Genomic DNA, 27,120 nt, shown 5'->3' with positions numbered 1-27,120 from the left:
TTTAGTAATATTTATGTATTGTTATGTTTTATTGTGTATAATAAATATAAAAAAGTCATGCAAGCTAAAGTTTTGTTGCCAGTAAGAAATATTTTATAAATATATAAAAGAATTATCTTTATATTTTTATTACATATTTGACAATGTGCTTGTTTAGTTTCCGTACATTCGAGTTATTGTGTCACACAAAGCTTGAAATTGGTACAGACATGTGAGACGATGTTGATACTTAAAACTGAATGCTTTAATATAAGAGTAAGATAATGTAAGTCATAATAGAGCAACTAAATTCTTCTCTGGGACACAAATATACACGTCACCGTATTTTTATGTGTCATATCCTCAGTAACAACCTTTCATTGTATAAGTGAAAGGTCACGGCGACTCTCATCTTCGGCTGATTGATTTCACACTGTGGAGAAGGACACCGTTATATCAAGCCGGATGAGTAGAGGAGGAATGGAGGCTCAATGAGAGAGAGAGAGAGAGAGAGAGAGAGAGAAGGAAAAGTATGGAGCCCAAGAAGTCATAAATCAGAGTGTGATTTTGTGCGGTAGAAGCGGCATGTGTGTGATTAATGATTCAGCACTTTAGGGGCTGTCAACGTCTCTAATTGGAGGACATCGCTCATCGTTAACGGGGCCAAGGGGACGGCGACCCACCTGAGACACTCGTGACCCCTACCTCGCTCCCTACCGGCCCGAGATACGTGGGGTCAGAAAGTGCGAGGAGCTTGATTCCTTCATACGCTCAACTGCAGACACACACCTGCATATCTCCAGAAACAATTATCAATATATGGACTGCTTCTACTATATTAATGCAATTAAGGCTACTGTAGAACTTTAGAAAATATTTGCAAATCCTTGGTTACACTACTTTTAAAAGTCCACTTGGTAAACGCATATCTAAAACTACTCAAAACTAAAGAAAATCAATTGTAAAATTAAAAACTCATAGTACATGATCATAATCCAGATGCGTCAGTGGCTTCATTTTTAATTGATTATGTCGCCATTGGTCTAAAAGCACTAAGTTATTTACATTCAAACACCAACATCTGCCTGCTGGCTGTCGGTTGCCAAGTCCTCTGGTGTACACATAACAGAGGAGTTCGAGGTCCACAAATGCCTTGTACATGCTAGAGAAGAGAAAAGAGAAAAGACACAGGATAGATGTTTTGTATCTTGTGTTTTTTGGGTTGCAGCTTTCAAAATAGAACTACTAAAATTGAAATATGACATTAGGACAGGTAGAACACAGTTGTACATCCATGCAGCTAGAGATGAAACGGTATGAAAATGTCTTATCATTATTATAGAGGCCAAAATGATCACGGTTATCAATTTTATCATGGTTTTGTTCAAATGTGCTGGAAATGTTCAAAAAGTACTCATACACACTGAAATCATTTCACCAAGTTTTATGTTGAAAGCCAACAAACTACAAATAAAATAGTATTACGGACGTGTCATCTGAGGACTAATTCTCATTTTCCTCAGTTATTTTGCTTTTTTCCCAGATTCAATCATAGGGTCGTCTTACGTACTAGAGCACGTTCGCACATGCGCACTCTTCAAAAACGACGCTTTAAACGAACCAAAACATGTAAATGACAATTGTATGTATTCTAAATGAAATGTATAGAATGTACTGAATGCCAGCATACTTATTTTGCTCAAGGTAATGATTTATTAAGTCCACATGTCATGCAAACAAGAAACTCTGCTTCTCGAGAGCTGTCGTTCCAAACACACAACTCTGCGATGCTGTTTGCGAATGTTCGTTGGAACTATGTTTTCGGGAAACACCGACTCGTTGAACTATGCTGATAACAATGGAACTTGTGACTATAGTTGGCTAACAATGCTTTCGGGAAACGCACCCCAGATTGTTACTGGCAGACTGGGAAGAGAGGTGCTGCAATAAAGTGAATGTGTTTTTTGAATATTTAAGCATTGAAGCCTATAGCAAAGCCCAAAAACTAAATTAAGACTGTAAAAGGGCATAATATGGCCTCTTTAAATAGTAAGCAGGGTTTTGAAAATCAAATGAGGATGTTGTCTATGTTTATAAACATAATTATTAAGTTTATATTGCTAAATTTGGACTGTCACACACATGCAAACACACACGCAGACTCTTAAAAGCCATAAGTGTTACACCGTGTCCTAACTACACGCGCCGCGACACGCGATAAAAGGTATCTTTTCCATGTTAATCAGAGTTTTTGTCCTATTTTATGTCCTATTTGTCGCTGGAATCTTATCGCATCGCGTCCGGTTAGGACACGGTGTTAAGGTGCGATTGAGAGAGTCCTCAAAATGTCATTTTTGTCTCTCAACCTTTAATTAAACCTTCAAAACAGGGTGATAAAATTAACAAATGAGGTAATGAATGGAGTTAAACAGGTGGTCTATGGACGGGGCGAATGAACCAATCAGTGCGTCCTGTGTGGATTTTGAGCTCCTAATTAGAAGCTGTCTTGGGTAATTATGACTGGGCTCGACTGACGGTAAAAACACTCGAGTGCAGGATAGTCAGGTGGAAGAATAAACAAATAAAGGACATCGAGCTGAGATCCCCTCAAAGACGACGTTTCCAAATCAGTTGCCTGAAACGTGTCTAAACGAGCAGAAAATGGGGTGTAATTGTGTGTGCCGGTGATGTGTTTCCTTGAAAAACACAGACATGTTTGTTATCAGGGTGATGCGGTCATTTATAGCATTCCTTCAGTTTAATCTCTCAGTTTAACAAGCAGACAGCAGGAGTTTCAAGTAATTTTGTGCATCAAATCAAAATGGACCTTTGTGTACTTTTTTATAAATGTTGTTTTAAAGAAATGCAATGTTTGTTTTCATATCAAAGCATTGCAAATTCCTCCACGTCTGAAGCAGCTTTTCTTTTTTGGTGGTGTAACCGTGGCCGTATGTGTACCGCTCAACATTATTATTATTTTCTGTTCAATATGCTGTTGCACCCAGAAATGTCACCTTACTGAAGTAAAATGCTTTGCAAATGGCATTTTCATGTTGGCTTTATTCAGAAGAGCATACTAGGTTTCAACTCTTCCTATTTCTGCAGTAAATAGAATGTATGTTGAATGCAGTATGAAAATGTTGTCTATGCTTGGAAAAACAGCATGACCTGTACATTTGCCAAAATATGCAGTGCACAACCATGCACACTGTACACTGAATGCTGTATCCCACAATGCAATGTCCTCGACTTGACCTTCTATTTCCAGTGCGACAAAAGAACCGCCACCATTATAGTAAAAGCAGCCACCATTTTAGCATCATCTTGACTCATTATTTGATCCGAATGTCAAAAGTTATTTAAAAAACGAAGGGCCAGAATTAGCCTGACTTCGTCATACTCATATTCTAGTCAGAATGTGAGTCTGATACTGCTCCATAGGGCTTTGATTATGAGGCGTGTCTTAACCGAACCAGGGAAAAAAACAACTCTGCACTCAATTGGATAGACCTACAACCAATCAGAGCAACGTATAGTTGCTACGCATAGTTGTCAACAGACTCAACTGCACGCACGCTGGAAGTAGTAGTAAAATAATGAGTGTTGCTTCTTTTACTTGGGCCTCCATGAGTGCGACCAAAGGAGAAACCACAACGACCACAGGGTTTTCATTGCGTCCCATCTTCTTAGCGACCATCGGAGCCAGCTGATAAATTAAACTTTTGCCGAATCCCGTAGGAAGGACGGCAAACACATCTTTCCGATCGACAAATGCCTTGATTGCAGTTCTCTGCTCGTCTTTTAAAATGAATGCGCTGTGGATTTCTTTTACAACAGACGCGATAGCGGGATCTCTACATCTCAGTTCTCCAGCTGCAGTCATCTCTGAGGGAAACCAGTTCAACCCAAGCACTCTTTGATAACGTGATGATTACGTAACTGCTGATCATCTGTCCATCATCGTATAAAGCCCGCCCTGCCAATTTGATTGGCCAGACGATTTCTGAACCGATCATAATTACTCCTCAATGGATCGAGTCCAGACCGAACTTCCCGACCAAAAAATGTTGTGGGCGGGGTTCGGGCTGGCATCCAGGCTAGGCCAGAATTACTAAACAGGGCAAATTAGTGTGAGAGCCCAATTCCAAAAAAAAGCGCCGAGGAGTGTAAAGTTCTGCACGTGATCTACTGATGACACACAAATGAAAGAACACAGAAGCAGCCGGATCATTTCTATAATGACCAACACAATCTATCAAGAGTAGCGCAAGTGTCTAGTTTAAGAAATGTTTTTATTGGGCGGTAAATATTGGCGCAAATACCAGTAAATTGATGAGCGTAAACCTTAGTAAATCAGTGTGAATGTGATTCATTTAAATACTCTCCTCACATAAATTTTGCATCTGAAAGGGAAACTCCTACAAATGCATATGCAAAGATGTCAGCCGCAAAAATAACCCTGTCCACACCTCTCCAGTGCTTGTATTTCACTGTCTTTAGTAAATCCTGACAGTAGTTTTTTAATGCCAAAAAAAAGGGTTTGCGTTGGCGCAAGCTGTTAGTAAATCTGGCCCTGTGGTTAATCCTGTTAGTTCAGGTTAGCTAATCTAGATCCCGGTTTCAACTTTAATCATGACCTACTAAAGATTTTCTGATTATTAACGCTCTGAATCATAGCCAAAACAGTAACTGGAGTCAGATGTGAACTAGTCATGAGTAAATTCAATGCAATGTATCATCTTAAAATGATTTACCACCAAAACTGAAAGGAATGCCATTTCCAAGAGGTTATTTGTATCATATTTGTGCGCCTGCGTGTTCATGTCTTATTGAGGGGTATCAGAAAACCACCGTCTCCATGTTCGGCTCGACAACAGTTTGTAATTGCATTTTAATAGACAATTAAAGGCAGGCCATAAATCAGTCCTCACTTGGCAGGAGGCTTGAATTTAATTTTGAGGAAAACAAAAAAACAAACAGTGTTTACTACGTCAACCTCAATTAACCCCTGCCTCTCTATTACTGTACACCGTACGCACTTCACCTTGCCATGAAGGCGAGGGTTTGATTGTGAGATGAAGAATTATATAATGAACCACAGTGAGTGGAAAATGACTGAATAATGACAATTATTGCAGAAAAGGTCAAACTGTAGATTATTTTGCATTTAATCCAGTCTTGTGTTTCATGTAATGAAAGGGATATGCATGATGATTATTATTTTAGGTTTGTTTGTCACACGGGAAATGTAAGGTAAAGTTGAGTGCATTGCATTGTGGGATGCTGGATGTATCCTGCACATTTTGGTAAATGTAGTTGGTATTCCAATTGAATATTGTATACATACTGCAAAAATGTAATGGAAGAAGGCCATTCCACTACGTAAATGCAATTAGCATGCAGTTTACGGATAGACTTAATTATTATGTACAGCATACATTCAGAATGAGGTATTTTATGAATACACACCATTCAAATCCAGTGATTATACCATTTATGCTGCCTTGATACTTTCAGTCACTGAAGTTCTTTCAAAGGCAGACTTTTTCTGTGCTGAATTTTTGACTCAAGATGCATTAAAATGCTAATTATCAGCCTGTGTGGCGGCTCAAGTAGAGGCTAGAGCAGCCGTCATTCCACAATCATTGTGGTGATTTATTGACGGGGTTAATCGCCTGAAGGACTTCAATGCAATTGCGATAGCCATCGCCGGCGCTAATTGATTTTCTGCAATTTACGAACACTTTGATACCTACTGTTGTATTGTGTCGTGGATGAATAGACTGGCCATGTATTACGGCTTTTCCTCCAAAGAGCTCCACCTTTGAGTTGTGGAGGCAGGATTACCCCTGTCATGTCTGTGTAATTAGTGTTTGTCTAATTAATCATGGATGCATGTGTGTGTGTGTGTGTCTAAAGGATTTTCTGCATAAAGGTTTGCTGTGTGTCAATCAATGCATTCGGCTTGTGTGTGTGTGAGACTGTGCTGATGTTTCTCTGCTTTCTTCTCGTTGCAGCCGGATGATGATGATGGAGAAAACCTCTTGGAAAACCCGAACTCTCTCTCTTTGGAGTTTGTGGAGGACCTCAACTTCAAGAATAAAGTCAACTACTCGTATACGGCTGTACAGATTCCTACTGACATCTACAAAGGCTGTGAGTGCTGTCAACAAACATACAGTAGCGTTCAAAGGTTTGAGGTCAGGAAGATGGTTTTTTTTTTAAGGAATAAATACTTTTTTCAGCAAGGACGTAATAAATTAAGCTTGATACAAAAAATATATATTTCAAATAAACGCTGTTCCTTTGAACTTTCGGTACTTTCCTGTTATCCGGACCCCACGATGGCCTACCCCTAACCCCGCCCCTAAACCTACCCGTCACTGGGGTAGACCAATCAGGGACGATGGCCTACCCCTATCCCCGCCCCTAAACCTACCCGTCACTGGGGTTAAGACCAATCAGGGACGATGGCCTACCCCTAACCCCGCCCCTAAACCTACCCGTCACTGGGGTAGACCAATCAGGGACGATGGCCTACCCCTATCCCCGCCCCTAAACCTACCCGTCACTGGGGTTAAGACCAATCAGGGACGATGGCCTACCCCTATCCCCGCCCATGGTATATGGTGGGGTCCGGATAACAGGAAAGTACCGAACTTTCTGTTCAATAAAGAATCCTGAAAAAAATGAATGACAGTTTCCACAAATATATGAAGCAGCACAACTGTTTTCAACATTGTTTCTTGAGCTGCGAATCAGCATATTAGAATGATTTCTGAAGGATCATGTGACGCTGAAGACTTTATATTTCACAATGTTTACTGTTTTTACTTTATTTTTTATCAAATAAATGCAGCGTTAATGAGCAGCATTTCAAAAACGTAAAAAAATCTTACAGCGATATGTGTATTAATAAACATTTTGTCATGTTCTCCATACAGTAACATCTAGATCAGTTAGTTTTGCTTCAGAGCCCTAATTTTCCATTGTGGCTAAATATAGTCCCAAAATTGTTCATCCTTCAAAAGTAAACTTAAAAACATCCTTAAAATCAACAATATTAGACTGGATTGGCTCAACAATTTGTTAAATTAATAAGTAAATGGGATAATTGATCTTGCATCTTGAATTATTCTAGATCACATTTTACTTACAACTGGTTTTTGAGGATGACGGCATGTCACATAACTATTTTGTCACAGATGAAATCGAACCCAAACAGAGTTTGATTAGACACAACATCCCAAACATGTCTTTTTTCTCACTATGCATGAAAACATTCTTAGATGCATTGCATTATTTGCATTGTATTGTTTTTTTTTTCCTGCCCTGTCAGAACAAACCAGTTGAGAACTTCTGATCTAAATGAACTGGTTTTGTTCAAGTCAAAACTGTGATTTAATATAACTTGACTTTATTTGTAAAGGTCAGATCAGGTAGAGATGGCTCCTTATACTGTGCTTTTTCTTTTATTGCCGTGTATAATGATCACTGGCTGTGTTGCTGGACTGTTTAGTAGGATTTATTTGGACATGTTTTACCTCTTTCACAGTGGGAATTCAAGTGTTACTGAAGCATTTTCCTCTGTTTGTGATATCTGCCTGTCTGATGTCTGTGGAGGATTTCAGAACTGAATCACAGTCTTGTATCTTTGATAACATCTCCTGGGAATCCTTTGAGCGGTCCTTCGAAATGATAGCAAGATTCACTCTGAATGTTCTTAAAGGGGCACAGAACGGTCTAATGACAGACAATTTTAAACTACACAGTATATATAATATATAAACTATTTTTTTCACGTTAAGAGTACAGCTTTAGGAGACAAATGTTTGCTCTTTTGGTGTTTAGAAAGTGTTTCTGTGCCTCTCAGTAATTTGTTAGTGTGTTGACTAGGACAGATGTTGGTAGAATATCCTGAGCGACTCCTTCATCTGTCTGTGGATGTTGTATAGGCTTATGGGTAATGGATGATTGCTGGAAGATGAATGCTGGCAGAGTGTGATCAAACATGTGGACGTTGTTACTTTTGCTCTGCTGTAATACATAACCATCACATGTCACTGTATGAGGCTCTCTGTATAGCCGGTCTCAGAGTCTCTGTGATGAACAACATTGATGTTTCTTTGACCAAGAACAATTACACAGCTTACTTGAGGAGGAGTTGTGCAACTGTGAACTGAATATATTTCTACTGTGTTTTAGATGAATATTTGCTATAAAATGAATAAATAGAAATAAAATAGAAGTAAAACACATTGGAGCCATAGTCTAGCGGTTTTAACGCGCGCTTTTATCCGGCCAAATCCTGTCTCACCGTCAAATCCTATCCTCCTTAGACCCTAAAGCAATTCCACTAGCCAAAAGAACTTTTTTTTTTTTTTTTTTAGGGAATTTGCTATTTGGTACCCAATTAGAAAACAGTTTCAGGCAGAGCATTTTATGACAAAAAAAAAAAAGTTTATTGTATCACAAAGAATTTTTATTTTATTTTATCATTCATTTTGCTTTCATTTTGGGCACATTAAATATTGGTCATGAATAATATATTTTTTTTTAGTAAATTTATTTCGGTTAGTTTTCTCATTTTCTTTTAGTTTAAGTTGAAGTGCTCAGAAAACTAAAACTCAATAAACTAAAACCTAAAACTATATAGATATATTTAAAAAGCTAAACACAAATGACAAAACAAAATTAGTCAAACTTTTACTAAAATTAAAATGAAAACAGAAAATATAAAAATAAAATCTAATTCAGAATATTAACAAAAACTAATAAAATAACGGTGATACTAAAATAAAACATCTTCCCCTTAATGTGCAAATTTGAATCTGACTTTATCCTGACATATCCTGTTTCTGCCATTGTTTTTTGTCCTTTCTATAATATATAATATGAATAAAATGGTAACCTTCACTATTAACTAGCAATTTTCCCTCATAAACTCCTAATTACTGCTCATTGATAGTAAGTAAAGTTGTTGTTGTAATGGTTATGTTTAGGTATGGGGTGGGGTTAAGGGATCTAGAATAAATTATGTATTATTTATTTATATAACAGTAAGTTTTGCAACTAATTCTTTACATTAGAAATGCACAGACCATTTTAATCAATAAGGTTTCAGAGGTCTCGACTGTCCGCTAAGGTGGCGTGACCGTGGGCTCATGCATTGTAGTTCAATAAAGGCATGAGTGATAACCTCTCCACCTCTCTGCAGCTCAGGCTGCTAATTTGGCTTAAAGGACAGTCGAGGATGAGAAGGTAAAGCAGTATTAGCAGTCTGGTAAAAAAAAACATGTCTGGGAACAGGGATTAAACATTGCCATGGCAACGGAAGATGTCCTGACCTGACACACGGAGGGTTAGGAGTTCAACGGATGAAACACATCTAGATAAACTGGAATGAGAGAGTGGAGCTTGTAGATAGTCCCACAAAGTAAATTCAACTGAAGAAGAAAAAATGTATACCCTACCTGCCTGACTTCATGCCTAACTCCCCGTAACCGTGGTAAAATCACTGTACTGGGCTTATTGCTTTTATAAAACCAAAATTAAATCCAAAATTGTCCCCATTTACTTTATTAATGTATGTTCCTGGTCTTACCGGGTCTGTAGATTTAGTCAACTAGACTAAAACTAAAAGAAGACCAGACCACAGCATCATGAACCCAACCTAAAAGATTTCAGATTACTAAAATCCCAGACGACCATTCACTTGTTATGAGCCTCCTTAAAAGTCTGGTTAAAGATGGCAGATAACACAAAGTTAAGAAGAGAACACAGGAACACTCCTATTTCCAGGTCCCAGTTCAACAAACACAAGTCCACAAGATCTTAGTGGGAAAAAAAAATGTAGATTGTTTTTTCTTTAGTTAACATAAATGACATGGCCATTTAGTCAAAGGACTACGACTAAGACTAATTCAATTTGCTGTCAAATTGAACACTGGTTTATATAAGGACAGATAGTTAGCATAGGAAATGTTTTTATACATTAGCCATCTTCATGAGTGTCTGGTACCGTCCATAAAAGAGAAGCTTCTTGATTGTCCAGGATTGTTGAGGTTTTCTCTTGGAGGTTAGAGTTAGAGTGCTGCTGTCTTTGCTCTTACCGCCATTAAAACATGTTGCATTTCCCAGAAACATATATTCGTAAGTTATATCTGGGTGAATATCATAAAAACAATCTAAGACTTAGTTTTACCACAGCTGAGCAAAGAAAACACTACTGCTGCTACTGACCGCAGGATTGAAGATAGTTTAGTCTGTCTAAAAAAAGTCATATACTTTAGTATTTACATAAAACATGTTCCACATCTTGACCAATGCTCTTCTTCAAGAAATGTGCAAATGTATTGAAATGCACCAACCGAGAGAGTTTTTCTCCAACCGTGATCAAGCACACCTGAACCAAACAAGGTCTTCTAGGGCTACGCCTGCATTAATCCGGATACATTTGAAAATGGCGTTTTCGTTTCAAAACACTCTCCGTCCACACTAGCTTTTCAAACATTTTCCAAATGATTCTCATCCACACTGAAACGTCAGAAAACACCAAATTAACCTTATTGTGCATGCGAAAAACCTCATAAAATGCTTACTTAGACGGTACAGACATGATAAAGCTCTCATGCTATTCTTCTGACAGGATCATTTTATTTAGCAAAATATCTCAGCATTCACTGATGCGTCCAGGTCGCACTCAGTCACCATTATATGTTTGGTCTAAAACACAACTGCTCTCATGTTGCAAATGCGAGTCATCTTTGCATTTGCAAAGATGACATTAAGAGTGTGCAAATTAACGTTTAGCAACAGTGTGAAAGTGAATAGCACATAACAGGCACAATACCGGTATAAACATAGATATCTATCAGTTCAATATGAGTCACAACGTTTCAGATTTATCCACTTGGGAACACGTTTTCAAAAAGCTTTTTGATTTAAATATAGACCAATCTTATTTATCATGTAACTGACATACAAAAAAAGTTATGAAAATTAAAGTTTTTTTTACAGTAGATGACTTGTTAATGCAACTGGCCTTGGATAGTTCCTATATGGTTGCTAGTGTGTTTTAAGCAGTTGCTAGTGTGTACTGGATGGTCCTCTTTAAATTGTAATTTTGGCACTGTTGAAATATGAATATAAAATCACTAGTTAAGTTACTGCACATCTCATCTCAACTCATTAATCATAGTAGGAATCATTCATATACTGTATGTAATTTTGAATTTTACTTGAAATTTAATGTCGTCGTCGACATCCTTCCGTCTACAGGAGACGATGGTGTAGCTTCCATTTTATTTTATTTTTAAAAAAATTTCCTATCTGCACCTTTGCTATAGAGCCCGACTCTAGAATAGCAATCTCTGCTGCATTTTCTGCAGGTGAAAGACGATGCCTGCTGAGGCTACAGTTGCTTTTCCTTCCTCTTGACTCTCTTTGTCTATTTCCTGGGCCATGACTTTGGTATTCTTCAGACTTGATGGTCAGTCCAAACTCCTTGCAGGCGTAGGAAAGACGACTGACAAGCTGCTGCAGGCCATCTTCGGTGTGGGCTGTCAAGGCTGCGTCGTCGGCGAAGAGCATCCTATGAATGAGTAGGCTACCTTTGTGACTTAAGTCTTGGTGCAGAGACGAGCGATGTTGAACAGCTTGCCGTCAGCCCTGGTGTGGATGTATACTCCCTCACTGCAGTCCTTGAAGGCGTACTGGAGGAGCATGGAGAAGAAGATGCCGAAGATCGTTGGCGCGAGGACACAGCCTTGTTTGACTCCGCTGCTGATGGGGAAGGACTCAGATGTTGCACCATTAAAGCAAATCATGCTGTGCATATTATAGTGAAATGAGGTGATGACAGCCAACATTTGTGGGGGGCAGCCGATCTTCTGTCGAAGCCTGAATAGAGCGCTTCTGCTAACCAAGTCGAACGCCTTCGTAAGGTCAATGAACGTAGAGTGGCATCTGCTGCTCTCGACACTTCTCCTGCAGCTGGCGTAGTGAGAAGATCATGTCTACAGGACTGACCGGCTCTAAAGCCACACTGGGGCTCTGGGTAGATGCGGGAGGCTAGGGTCTGTAGGCGCACCAGGGGGACACGGGCGGATGCCTTGCCAGCGATGTTGAGGAGGGAGATACCCCGGTAGTTGTTGCAATCGCTGCGGTCTCCTTTGTTCTTGCACACCGTGACGATGTTGGCATCACGCAAATCCTGAGGGATGAGGCCCTGGTCCCAGCATAGGCAGAGGAGTTCGTGTAGGGGCTGAAGCAGCGTCGGTTTGCCATTTTTCAAGGCTAATGTACAGTATATGTGCAATAATAAGAGTGATGTTTGCCTCAGTAATCCCCACTAATAAATCACAGCAGAACCACAACCTAAGTGTTTTACTTTGTCACAAACAGGGTTGAACTCCTCGAGGCACGTCCAGTCAGAAAGTCTCCCATTATCCCCATCCTGGTCGAGTGAGGACACCTCACATGTCCAAAACTCCTGTGATCAGTAAAGCTTTAACTGGCCCGTATTGTGTAGAGCTGATCTGAGCAGACTTGTGAGAGATAGAACCAGATGAAAGCAGGAACTTTCTGGTAATAGCAGCCACTCAGTGTGTGTGTGTGTGTGTGTGTCACTTTTCAGGCACTAAATGGGGCGGCGTGCGTGTGAGTCCAGCTTTGGCGGCTCTGCCAGGCCTCCTTGGCCATTTATTGAGATTGAGAACGTTCCTCGCCCGCCTGTAATGAACCGTTTTATGATTCATTATCCCACCGATGAATTATGCTGCCAAGTCTGCAAACTTTCTAATTAGCACGGGTCAAACAGCCACACAGTTTCCGTCTAATTATCGACGCCTATTACCGAACGGACACTGGAGGAAAGCCATTGAGGAATGTAGTGAGGTGGGTGGTGCGATGCTTAGACGGAGGTGTTGGGAGAAATACAGAAACAGCTCAGATGTTGCTCTTTCAGAGCTCTGGACACTTAATGAACATCTTGTTTATATATAAGTAACTTTGCCTTATATATTTCGGTATCACTTCACAATAAGGTTCCATTTGTTAACATCAATTAACTACATTACTTAACATAAACTAACATTGAAAATGACTTCTAAAGCATTCATTAATCCTAATGAATTTACTACTAAATCAAAAGTGACCATTCTTATTTTCTAATGGAATATTGCAGTATTTATTATAAATAATTTATCTGTCCATTATTTTTTTAATTCATGTGCCTTGATCTTTAATCAAAATAACTTCTCCTCCTCTTGCAGCTCATCTCTTCTCTTCTCTGATGACGAAGGCGGGGCAACCTGTCACTCACATGAGATCCACCAATAGCAAACCACGACCATCCAATTAATACCCCACTTACAAAATCAAGCCCCGCCCTTCATATTTTCTTTTGAGAAGCCTTTTCTCTTGATATATGTCACAATAGGGAATAAAAGACGACTGCAACTTCTGTTTCATGCCAACTTTTAAATTAAAAGTTGTATCTGTTAATATTATTTAATGGACATTAAATGGAGCTAACATAAACTAACAATGAAGAGTTTTATTTCTATTGACTAACATTAATGCTAAAAAATACTAATACAAAAATAATAAATACTGCAACAAATGTATTGTTCATTAGTTAATGTATTAACTAAACTTAACTAATGTGACCACTTTACCTTGTAAAGTGTTACCGCTGTTTCTCCTGCAATTCCTGGAGAGAGAAAAATAGTTGTCGTACTATAAGAGTAAAGAGATGTGGGTAAAGTCTCAGGTAATTCACCCTTTGGAGATTTTAATGAGAAATATTTGAGTTCATAAACTTAATCACCATTTGTTCTCCTTTTAAACTCATTGTTGTCTAAAGGAAATAACTGAGATATTACAAGATCTCATTTGTGATTTTTCTTTCCTACAGTAAAGGTTCAGAGTTTTACTGTTCCTGTTATAGGGGATGGTCTACCTGATACTGATACTCTGTGAGAGTATATGCATGTTTATCTTGGTCATGCCTTTAAAGTTCCTGGATAATATATTCCAAATTAAAATGCTTTAAATGTATAAACTTGAAGACACTTGTGTCCGTTAGTCCACTCCTCCAGACGGCTGATGATGACTGTAAGCAGATTAGCCCAGTTGACAGAGAATGACACGTATGCTAATACAGATCAAGTTTGTTCGTTATTATTCCCAGCAAACGTCTTTGATTTTAATCCCCACTGTAAGAAACTGTCACCCTCTAAAGTTCTTTTTCAGGCCTCAATTGTTGCTGGAGATACTGTTGGAAATAGTGCTTATTAAAGTGAAATTGAAAGACTAATTGTGTGTGTGCATGAAAGGCAGGGAGAAACAGCTTTCATTTGTCTGAATGAACGGATTAGCACCTCCCGTGGATACTGACAACCTTTTTTTACCATCCCTCTCAGAAAGAAAAAAACAGGAACAGTATGGATGCAGTGTTGGTTTGATTGTAATGCTGTGATTTGTTCCTTTCAGATGGCATCTATGGGGGAAATAAACAAATAAAGGCTTGCTGGTTGACATGGCAAAACATTTATGCATTTGGCAAAGGCTTTTATTTAAAGTGACTTGCATTGCATTCAAGGTATACATTTTATCAGTTCAGACACATGACCTTTAGTTACATTGGCAAACTAAGACTAGGAGCATGCAAAAATAAAAGTAAAAATAAATTTTAATTAAATACATTTTTAAATATAAATAAACAATTTCTATTATTTGACTCTTTTATTATTATATTATATTATTAGTGACACGTTATATGAAGTCTATATGATCTGAAAAGTAGGGGGACATCAAAAACCTGCTCATCATGAATATTAATTGGTATTAATATGGGTCAATTATGAATATTAATGGTTAAAATGATTTACGAGAACAAACAACTGATTATACGTTGTACGACAAGACATTTTAAATGCATAATAGTGCTTTAAGAATACTATTATTATGCCTTATGTAATACAGATTTTGTAGGAAGTGTTTCCACAGCCTCTAATGTTGTTTTACGTACGTCCAGTTTCTGTACAGCCTGAGCGTGTCATTATAAAGACTGAGCTGTAGGATCAGACCCACGTCAATCACAACATCTGTGTGTGCCAACCCAAGATTTCATTCGCTTCTCTCTGCTGGAAGCGAGATATAACCGAACCCCCTTTGAGATGTGAGTCTACAATAAGAAGTGGGACTGGTATAAACAGTGGATTTGAAGTGTTTTTTTTTCCTCCATCCCCCTCCTCTCTCTGCGTGCTCGTCCTGCTCAGTGAAGGGGCACTATCGCTCTCCGCCACACTAATTAAAAACCTCAACGCAGACAACGCCTTCCTTCATTCACCAGCACATTCACAAATTATATTTCCGCTGTTTATTGGTTACAGTATCATTTTAATTAAAGACTTCTTTCCTTTCCATTTTCCGCCAGCAGTTCGGAGATTCCGCCCTCTGTCGTTTTTACCCCCGTTTTATTTTTTGCGGGAGCTTTTTAAAAAAAGATTAAATGTTTTTGTTTTTTTTAGGGGAAAATGAATTCTGTATGTGGTCAAAACTGAACTGGAGACACGCATTAGTTAGCAAACCAGTATCTGGCTTTGATATTATAATTTCCGTTGAAATGATTAATGATTCAAATGATTAAAACAATGTGAATGCGTTTTCAGATATTACCTTTCATGTAGTGTGTAATTAGCTGTGTGTGATTGTAAAAGGCCTGCAAAGTTTCAAAGATCAAAGTGCAGATAAATGGAGTTATTGTCTCCCAAACGAAAGCAGCGATTCTAAACTGCTTTAAACCAGTCGTCAGTAATTCCAGTCTCACCTTAGGTTTGTAGCAAGTTTGCATAATGCCATCAGGCCAGCCTGTGGTCTTCATTGGCTGCCTCAAACACTGTAGTGTAGCTGAGACTGGAAGGGTTTGGTTCGTGTTGTCAACATGTTGAGGAGACTCTTTTTGTTGCTCTGTCAAATCAAATCCACTTTGCATGCACTTCAAGAGGATGAAGACTCACGTTCGAATTGATACAGTAAAACCGACTCCATCGTTACTGTTTACTGTTACCGTAAGGCTGCGGAGCTGGATTAAGATTAGTCTCAGCCTCAGACGTGTCACGCCCACAGAACGTTGGCTAAACGTCTGATGCATATGGTACACTTAACTGGAAACACTTCATGAATGTCGAAGTCGTCATCTGATTGGTTGAATTTTATCGGATTTCCGGGGGGCGCGAGTGTCGCGTTTATTTTCGGTCCGCCGGGAAACAAAGCGCAGACGTGTGATTGCGGAAGACAAACTGTTGTGTTTACATGAGTGACAATGAGCATTTATCAAGATCAGCTAAACGTAGGATTCTCAAAAGTAAGCGAGGTTCACGGCATAGACTCTTGAAGATTTCTTCTCCTTCTTTGATTTTCTATGCTGACTGACTTGTTGCACGCCGGTCTGTTGTTGTGGGGACATTTCCACGCCCGAAACGTGACGCTGAACGAAACGAACTGTAATTGGTTGTTTGACATGTCGGTCAAACGGCCTTATGGGCGGGCCTTGGCCAAAGAAAGCTGCTACGAATTCCAGACCTTCAGCCGTCAGTCTGAAGGTCTGGCTACACGAGACTAGATTCAGATGTGCTAATGGCCGTTTGGTTTCCGACATGCGCTGTAAGCCTTAGACCAATCACAACAGACTGGGCCGTCTGACCAATCAGAGCAGAGCAGGCTCTCGGAAAGGAGTCCTTTATCGAACCATTTTAGACACTGTGGGAAAAGAGGTGATGTATATCATGAGAAAAATAATTTAACATTGCTTTTTGACCTTGGATGCATGTAAACCAATTGTAGGAGACTCCAAAACAACATTAGGAACCTTTAAAAATAGCATAATAGGGTCACTTTAATAAATGCAACTTTATTGTAAAGTGTTAAAAAAAATGGTTTTTGTTCATTGAAATAAAGCTGAAATAAAATAAAATAAAAATAGTAGATGAAAAACTAACTGCAAAATAAGTTGTTAAAATTACTCAAACTAAAACTGAAATAAAAAGAAATAAATTCTACCGTAAATAGAAATAAACTAATAAAAATGTAAACTGAAAATAAAGAAATAAAAGCTAATTCAAAATATGAATAATAGTGTATAAATAATACTGAAATTCCTAAACTTACTGGAGTACTGAAGAGATTTCCCTGATGGATGCGTTGCCGTTTAGATGAATGTTGGATGTGTGGTGAGGCTGTTATTGTTCTTCCAGGTGTGTGTTGTGTGTCTGCGCTCCATCACCTGAGGTCCGTGTGTTTGTTGTGACATATGTTCCAGTGCTCTGACAGGTGTTGGCATGGACTGCAGACACTGATAGTGGATGTGTCTCGCTGTCTGTGGCCTTGATGAGGATGAGATGTGAGGGCGGTGAATGTATTTGAGAAACAAATACAGAATGTGAAAGTGTGTCTGTACTTTTGTTCCCTGTGTTAATGTTGTTAAACATGTTGTCGAAATTAACAGTAAGATTGAGTGATTTTACACTAACTGCTACAAACCAGCTCCAATAAAATGTCCACATTTTAGTTCAATTCACTATGTTGCTATTTTTCTTCCATAAAGTCATATATAATGTTGTCGTAGTTTTAGACAAAGCTGACAATTTCGAAAACATCTTCAAACAGAAATAGTTCAAAGCTCTTCCTTATTTTTGTTTTTTAAAGTAATATGATGTATGCGATGACATTTTATAAAGGTTTTTATAATAAATATCATTTATAAACAATAATATGTGGCCAAAAAATGTCCTGTGAAACTGTTTTAAAAAAAAATAGTTGTTAAAAAAAATGTAGTTCAGTGTGTTCAGCTGATGTTAAAAACATTATTATTATTTAAAGAAAAAAATTCCTTTTTTTTTTTAATTCAATACATTTGCATAGTGAATTAAATTTTTCTCTGCTCTAAATTATTTCAATAGTGCCAGAATAAAACTTGACTAGACAGACAGTGGCTTTTAAATCGGTTCTTTTCAGTGAGTCAATCGAACAGCTTCACAAATCAGTCTGAATAAATCGTTCAGTTTGACTGAATCCGTAATGAAAGTGAAATTAGAAATTATAACCAGAATGGTCCATTTTATATTTTATTTATTGAAATGTATAATTGTTCTGACATGGATTTTTGTAAACACAGATTTGAACCGTATATGGTAAAAATGCTCATGTTAACATCCATCATTCACCCAGCCGCGCTGATCCAGCACACAGACTCCTGTAGAGCGCTTTTGCTGAGTAAAAGCATGACGGGATTCAGTATGAAGGATTTCTGGCTCACAGCACACCCCATAAATCGGCCTCGTAACCCGGGCTGCTCCTCATGTGGCGCTTCGCTCTGTAACGGGCCGAGCGTTTAGCACAACCGGTGCTCTTAAAAGTGTCCGAGGGATTGTGCTTGATGGTTTGGCTTTTAAAGGATTCACACACACACGCTCTTATTTTGAAGGATGAGCCCCACATTGTCCCACCCCGCCACCCACAAATTCTCCCTCGGAGGATATTTTTCTTTTTATCAATTGTCCGGCGCGTCGTGTCCTCGGAAAATAAATCAACCGAGGCCTTTGTTTTGCGTCTGTTTCCTTATCTACCCAGCCCTCGTAATTCTACTTGGACAACCTGCCACAGCCCTGTGTGTGTGTGTGTGTGTGTGTGTGTGTGTGTGTGTGTGTGTGTGTCCCAGCTGCTGTCCACTCTGGTGTGGTTGAATCTGCATACCCCCCTGTGTGTGTCTGATAATGGTGTAAGCAGTGTGCATGGAGGTCTGTCGTTGTATCCTTGACTCAAAGACACACACTTAAACATCAGACACTTAATTGGAAGATGAAAAACACAACTTTATCTATAGCAGAGCTGTTATAGATTTTATAATTTGACAGTAATATATAATCTTTCTGTCTTGAACTGGTGTCATTAGTAGCCTAACGTTTAGTACAATACAAAAGATTTCTTTCTAATAAATGTAGTTCTTTTGAACTTTCTATTCATTAAAGAATCCTGAAAAAAAACGGTTTCCATACAATTGTGAAGCAGCTCAACAGTTTTCAACATTGATAATAATCAGAAATGTTTCTCGAGCCGCAAATCATCATATTAGAATGATTTCTGAAGGATCATGTGACACTGAAGACTGGAGTAATGATGCTGAAAATTCAGCTTTGATCACAGGAATAAATTATATTTAAAAAAAATATGTAATAGAAAGTTGTTAGCTACTTTAAATTTACAATATTACTGTTTTACTGTATTTTTGATCAGATAAATGTCGCTTGGGTAAGCTCAAGGCACTTTCTTTTAAAAACCACATATGTGTTACTTGCTATTTCTTTGTAATTATTTGTGAGATTTAGTAGTCATTTCTGTGATATGTATAAACATGCTTGTGTAAGGAAGCAGACTGTAAGAGAGTGAATAAGAGACGTATAGTTCAGTAAGAAGGATGTGCAGGAAAAGAGAAGATGCAGAAATGGACGAAGGCATTTGCTGGCAGTGTCAGGTCAGTGTTTGCGCTGTGTGTCATGAAGGTGCGTAGCTCACAAAAGATGGAGAGACATTACTGACACGCTGAGCGTAACAAACACAGACAGAGGAGGACAACAGAGAGTTGAGCGGAGAAGACAGACAGTTGCGAGAGTGAGACACGTTGCAAAAGTTTCACTTGCACTCTGAGACAAACTGCATGGGACCAAAATGCAGAGAGCTGTCAGTTAAATAAAGCTAGCGCAACTGTGTCCCGAACCTTCTCAGGCCGTACACACAGAGGTGGGAAGGTAGAAGACACGGCTGAATCCAGTGTGTGTGTGTGTGTGTGTGTGTGCAGGACATCCTGTCAACTGAGATTCCATCATACGGGTTTATATGAAGATCTGGAATATACGCATTGAGGTCATTAAACAATCGCTTGGTTTTCTCCAAAGCTCTCCTGAATTAGCTTTAGATCAGCAGACATGAAGTTATGGTGCATTGGATGCTGGTCTGAAACATCTCTGTTTTCATGCTGATTTATTTTCAACTGTTTTGTCGTATACTGGTTAGAGAGTCAGTAAGGCTGCTGGCTTTGGACACATTTATAAAGGACATTTTCTAACCTTATGATGGATTTATTAGCTTTATGACCAAGCGTGAACAACTTTAAAATAAAAAAAGGCAGTTTTTGTGGCTTTTAGCTATTTTTTGTTAGATTTAAGGCTATCTGAATGTACTGTGAAAATGTCACAAAATATACTACCTTCCAAAAGTTTGGGGTCATTTTATTTTAAGAAATTGATATGTTTATGTATCCTGGAGGCATTCAATTGATCAAAAGGTCAAAAGACATTTAAAATGTTGGAAATAATTTCTATTTCAAATAAATGAATCTTTTGAACTCTATTCATCAAAGTATCACAGTTTTCAGAAAAATATGAAGCAGCACAGCTGTTTTCAACATTGATAATAATCAGAAATGGCTAATCAATCATCATATTAGAGTGATTTCTGAAGGATCATGTGACACTGAAGACTGCAGTAATGATGCTGAAAATTCAGCTTTATTTTAAAATGCGTTCAAATAGAAAACAGTTCCTATAAATTGTTACAATTACAATAACAATATTTCCCTATATTTCAGTTTTTAATGAATAAATGCAGCCTCGATGAGAATAACAGACTTCTTTCAAAAACATTCATAAATCTTACTGACCTCAGACATTTGAACTGTAGTGTATATTTGAAACTTTTCTCTTCTGGAAATAAATTGAACCAGAAATCTCTGAAAACCCCAAAATCCAGAATGGATCTCTTTCGACACAATATACAAATTGTGTCCAATAATATTCTCTCTAGCCGCCTGTAAAATGTATAAATACCAACTAGCAATGGCATCAAGTCAAGGTCTGTCCTTTTGATAAACGTCTTGATATTACACTGTTGGTTCTTTAAAGCTCCACTATACTTTACTGTAGGTGGCTTCTAGAACCTCTCTGATTGTAAAAGCTTTCCTGGATGCCCTTTAAGAGTGTGTGTGAATCAGGAGCAAGCTGTTTTTCCCTGCACATACAGTGATAACCTTGTCAAGGTCAGGCGTGATGTCTGGACGTCTCCTCGGACACCGCAGGGAAACTGTAGATGGTGTCCGACCGTCAGAAGTGCTTCTCTGAATATTTCCATATAATTATGGAGTTCTGACACATGTGTCTCTGTTATCAGAAATATCTGCCTTTCATTTTTTTTTTTTTTGGTTTGATGTTGTTTGTGGATATCAGTATTTGTTTTTCAACATTTTAAAAGGCCACATTCCCCTTCGGTCAGCATGTTCTTCAACAGATCACATCTCTATCTTATTTCACTTTTAGTGTTAATTGTAGTGAATGTTATTTGTAAAGTACATTATGAAGCACATATATTATTATAAAGCACTGAAAAGAAAAACATTTCTTTTAAAATGCAACAAAATTGTAAAATGAGAATGACAATAAAATAATTCCAAAAGAGAAAAATTAAATAGCTACCATTCAAAGGTTCTGGGTTGCTAAGATGACTGAATGTCTCTTATTCAAGGCTTCTCAAAAATACAGTAAAAACAGTAATTTTGTAAAATATTTGTCCAATTTAAAATAACAGTTTTCTATTTGAATATATTTTCAAATGTAATTTATTTCTCTGATACAAATCTGAATTTTCAGCATCATTACTCCAGTCTTCAGTGTCACATGATCCTTCTAATATGATGATTTTCTGCTCAAGGAACATTTCTGATTATTATCAATGTTGAAAACAGTTCTGCTGCTTTATGTTTTTGTAGAAACAATGCTAAAATTCTGCATTTATTTAAAATAGAAATCTTTTGTAACATTATAAATGTCTTTACTTTCACTTTTCATAATTTAATTGATCCTTTTTCTATTACTATTTTCAATGAAAAAAACCTTCTTGACCCCGATCTTTTGAACGGTAGTGTATATAACGGCTAAAAAAAGAATACTTAAACCGTGAGTGCTTGAAGCTTGTCTAATTTCAGATGGTAAAAGGTTTTAATGTTTGTGATGTGTGTCTCCTTCAGCTCCCACTATCCTGAACGAGCTGAACTGGACTCAGTCTCTGGAGAGGGTGTTCATTGAAAACAGTCGTGAGGATCCTTCACTGCGCTGGCAGGTGTTCGGCAGTGCCACTGGTGTCACCAGATACTACCCAGGTACAGTTCTTCTGGAGGAAACCCTGCTATACACCGCACTGCATCCATTTGTCCTGTCACTCTGAGTGTGTCCTGTTTTCTCTCTAGCCACTAAGTGGAGAGCACCCAACAAGATTGACCTGTATGATGTGAGGAGACGCCCGTGGTGAGTAGCGTCGCCTTCACACTTACACACAGGAGGAAAGACTCCATTTAGTCTGCCTTTGATCGTGTTGTTTTCACCGGCTCCCGGTGGCCTTCGCTGCAGAGAGCAAGCAAGCGTGTGAAGTTCAAATTAAGTCGGACTGCTGTAGTTTACAGTGGGGTCAGAGCGGGGGTCAGTACGGGTCAGTCTCGTCCCCATGTGCTCCAGATCTATAGGGAAGATTTTATATTATAGTTTCCTGCACTGTTGCGTTTAAGAATAGAATTGCGCTGCATTCTCAGTGTTAACACAAGGGGTGCTATAGCAAACGTTAGCATCTTCTATGGTCAGGTTTCTCTTTCAGGTTAACTAACGTTATGGTAGAGAAAGGTGGGTTTTTTTTTGGTATGTTGGTACAAAGCCTGGGTCAGGTACAAGCATCAAAATGAGGGTAAAATCTGTGAAGAGCAAATCAACGAAACGTTTGCAACATTTATTTCTTTTTTGTTTTTTAGCTGGTTATTTTTTATATTAAGTTATTTATTATTATTTTTATTTAGCAGAAGTTATTTATGTATTTATTTATTTAACTGAAGTTATTTTATTTATTTATTTACTCCTTTATGCATTTATTAAGCATTTATTTACTTATTTATTTAGCTGATGTCATTTTAATTAATTAATTTTATTCAGCATAAGTTATTTATTTACTTGTGTATTTATTTAGCTTTCGTTATTTTATTTATTTTTATTTTATTGGAGTTATTGTATTTATTTCACAGTTTTAGTTATTATATTTTTTCATTATTATTTAGCATTAGTTTTTTTTTTTTAGCTGAAGTGAAAAGGGTAATTTTTTTTATTTACTTATTTTTTATTACTTATTTACTTGTGTATTTATTTAGCTGATGTTATTTTATTTATTTTTTATTTAGTATAAGGTATTTATTTACTTACTACTTTATGCATTTATTTAGATTAGTTATTTCAATTTTATTTAGAAATATATATATTTTTGATTTTAGTTTACAATAATATATTTAAAAAATATATTCCATTCATACCAAGGATTCACCCTGATTTTTATTTGCAAGTAATAACACTAACTAATTCAAAGTGTTGTGTTCTTGTTGGCTGTGGCTGCATTGCTATAGGGATTAGCTCTTACATTAGGGTTGCCAACTTCCGAAAAGAAAAACGCGGGACATATTACTATATTTTGGTGATTTCGGGGGGGGGGGGGGGGGGGGGGGGGGGGGGGCTGGTGTTTGGGGTATCTCGCAGGCAAGGTCTCTCGCTCTATCCCTCTCTCTCCGCGCTACACGGTTTGGCGCTGACGCACATACAGTAGGCTATGTTCTGTCTCGCATGCGCAGCTCTAGATTCTAAGAGATTTGAACTAATTTACGTGTCGTGTTGCTGTTGTATCAGTCAGATCAACGTAGCACTCAATAATCGGGACAAGAGAGGTCCCGATCGGGACAAATAAATTAGGCCCAAAAATCGGGATGTCCCGGCTAATTCGGGACAGTTGGCAACCCTATCTTACATGCTAACATAAACATTTTTCCAGATGCAGTTTAATGATGTGGCAGTATGTCACAAAACAGGTGAAATTGTCCTGAACACTTAAAAGTATCAACTTTCTCATCAACAGCAGAGTACGCATTTTTAGTATGTAGTATCAGTAAGCGAAAATAGCAAAAGTGCATTATCCTGGGCCAAAGAACTTAGTAGGTAGTGCATGTAGCGGACGCTTTCATCCAAAGCGACTTGCAGTACACTTGTTATAGGAACAATCCCTTCAGGATTAGCCTGGGGTTAGGTGTCCTGATCGAAGGCGAAAAGGAGCAACTTTAGCCGCTACGCCACATCAGCCCTACAGCAAGACAATCCCCCACAGAAATACATCTCTGTCTACTTAATGAAGAAAGAAAAAGCTGTTTAGAGGAAAAAGCTAGGTGTTTAAATCGAAAACAACTTATTATCAGGTGCTTGCGTGTTAGCCGGGTGCATGGCTGGATGAGCGTGCCGCCGTGTTTCCCAGACTTTAGCGAGGCGCTAATGAGCCTCTTCTTTGACAGAGTAATTAAGTTCACACTCAGGGAAAGTGTCTCCAGCGCAAAGGGAAAAAAAAGGAAAAAACAATCCCCAATATATCTGTAAGAAGCTTTTAACCTAAAGACGAACAACAGGCGCAAGGCAGCTAGTTAGCTTGTTTGTCTGACAAAGCACTAATGTTGCTGATGAGCCGGAGCGAGCTGTACATTGTTTTTGTTGTGGTGCAACATGCTCTGCAGACTTAATGAGTTGCTTTTAATGCTTTCGAGAGTGCGTAGGCTAGTGGTGCTGTACAAAAACATAACAACTCTATAAGCGCAGAGATGATGAATTGGTGTGGAGTGCGCTATCAGCAGGCGCTCTGCTCCACATGCTGTTTCTTTTTTTTATTCCTGCACGTCTACAGTATGCGTGTTTGTGTGGTGTGAGCTACTATGTGAAGGAGGTATAACCAAACTCGTCAACACATTCGACCCGTGCATTTGTCTTGGACCCCCTTAATGAGTAATATCATAGTTTAGTAGTTTACGGAATATATCACAGTATAAACATCAAAAATGTATGTATATTATGTAACCATGTGATAATATCTGTAATTGGACATTAACAGTTTACTTTTACTCATGAAAAGTATTTTATATCATGCATTATTTTCTCCTTTTATTTCAAACTTGATACACACAAACCAAAAGATTATGCCTAAAAAAATGAATAAATAAATGGCATCAGTTGAAAAATTTGCTTCATGTTTTGTATCGCTTGAATTTAAAACATAATCCTCAGCACAGCAAAACTAACCAGTTGTCAATTCTGATGAGATGGAACACATTTTAAAGCTGTCAAATAGTAATATATAATATTATAAGAATTATTTATTATTTCATGTGTTATTACAAATTTTCTTTTTTTACATTTGTGATATATAGACATTAGTGTATTTTAATAATGCTGCTGTTGCACATTTGATTATAGAATATATGTTTTACACATTAAATTAAATATGATTAAATATTACATATTATTAAATATGATTTTTTAATGTTATTTGTCACTATTTGAATATATATACAGTATATTATTATTTTAATAATAAGTTTTATTATTTATTGAACACTGGTGTCATTTATAATATTGCTGTTGCGCCTCCTTTATAAAAGCCTTTTAGTATAGATGTTTTACACTTACACAATTTTTTTTATAATATTACATTTCCTGCGGCTCCAGGGTGATTAGTCACATGGCATTTATTGCTCAGGTGAATCACTCAAAATAAATTGGGCCAGGCGAGGAAAATGAATCTGATGATTGTGAATGCTGAATAGCTTCCTGCAGTATTACAGAGTTTTACTTTTGTCGCATTTGTTCCACCAACCCTGTAGGTTTGCATGTCTAAGCGTGTGTCACACTAGCGGTGCGCCCGCCGTCTGCCCACTGCTCTTTAACCCCCCGCACACGCGGCCAGAGCTGTTTCTGAGCCTGTTGCTTGGCAACCTGTGTCCCGCTCTGCTGATTGGCAGAGCCGTGGCAACAGGGGGAGTCAGGATGTGTCAGGTCAAGTTTCCATGATTATGGGCCAACATGCTGTCATTGTGTATTACTCTCTTTGCATGGCTTGACCACTCACACAACAGCCTGCTGCTTAGCTCAGCTAATGTCTCAAACATGCCCGTGCAGGAGTTCGGAAGCAACTCGGAGGAAACTTTTAATATACCGTGCTATTATACAACAGATAGTTCTGGTTAATATAGCATTGCGGCCATGCTAAACACAACAGGTGACTTTGCAGGCAGCATTCGCGCACGAAGGTACCTTACGAAACTGAGTTCGGACAGACTTCTGAGGCAGCGTAATGGTTTAATCATCTACAACAAAATAGAGAGAGCTTTGGTGGGAACTTATTTCTCACTAGAAATTACATCAAAATTAGAACAAGTTGGCCAAAACATACACACATGTGCAACATACACACTTCTGTGCAGCATCCAGAGAGAGCTACTATATTAACCTTGGTTTACATGTCAAGGACTTTTTCTTAAAGGTGCATTGCGCAACTTTTCATGTTAAAAATATCCTTTTTCTATCCTATACATGCTTAAAGAACTGCCTGATGGGCTGAATGAGCCCTTCTCTGCGCACTGAGATTGCCTCTATAATCCTGTACAGTAAAATATATAAGAGAGATTCGGGCTGGAATTTGAGACTGGGCGTGACGTCATGCGCGTTCACGCTCACCGGGCTATATCTCGCAGGTTTGTGTATTCGCCGGCGCCGCCATTCTCCGCATTAAAGCTAGAAGATGGATTAAAAGAGACCGGCTTGTAGTCCATTCCAAACCCCAACGCAAACTCCACGTAAAGTAAAGAAAAGAAAAATTTTGTCTAGTGCCACCAAAAGGTCCAAATTGGAGTCAGACAGGCGTCGGAGTAAGACGAGAGTCAACCTCGGGAAGGCTTTCAACAAATGGAGAGATCTCCGGTCTGCTCTTGGTCTCAAACGGGATCCTCAGTTGGCTTTTTTCTTGATAAAACGGTAAGATATAGCCCAGTCTCTAATGTTTGATACGGCCAATCTATGTATGACAACAAATGACGATGCGTAAAATGTGTAATGCTTTAGCGTGTGGTCCATGAGCGTGCACAACTCTTGTTGCACTTTCACTTATCGCCAGAGGGGGCGTAGTTCTGCAAAAACTCAGAGACTTGGGTTTTGCACCTTTAACCCTCTGGGGTCCTTCATTTCAGAG

General features: G+C 38.3%; 1 protein-coding gene across 1 annotated transcript in view; it reads left to right on the top strand.

Annotated features, from left to right (window-relative positions):
* Positions 1-27,120, top strand: part of cacna2d2a (calcium channel, voltage-dependent, alpha 2/delta subunit 2a) — a 231,675-nt gene that overhangs the window by 136,608 nt on the left and 67,947 nt on the right. Inside the window, exons 6-8 of the mRNA XM_056270376.1 lie at positions 5,997-6,135; positions 22,061-22,192; positions 22,280-22,337. Of these exons, the coding sequence (XP_056126351.1) occupies positions 5,997-6,135; positions 22,061-22,192; positions 22,280-22,337 (329 nt within the window). The remainder of the gene's footprint in view (positions 1-5,996; positions 6,136-22,060; positions 22,193-22,279; positions 22,338-27,120) is intronic.

The sequence above is a fragment of the Rhinichthys klamathensis genome, unplaced genomic scaffold, assembly GCF_029890125.1.
Source record: "Rhinichthys klamathensis goyatoka isolate OS25496 unplaced genomic scaffold, OSU_Roscu_1.1 h1tg000303l_1, whole genome shotgun sequence".
Classification (NCBI taxonomy): domain Eukaryota; kingdom Metazoa; phylum Chordata; class Actinopteri; order Cypriniformes; family Leuciscidae; genus Rhinichthys; species Rhinichthys klamathensis.
The sequence above is the reverse complement of the archived record's forward strand: the minus strand, read 5'-3'. Positions and strand labels throughout refer to the sequence as shown.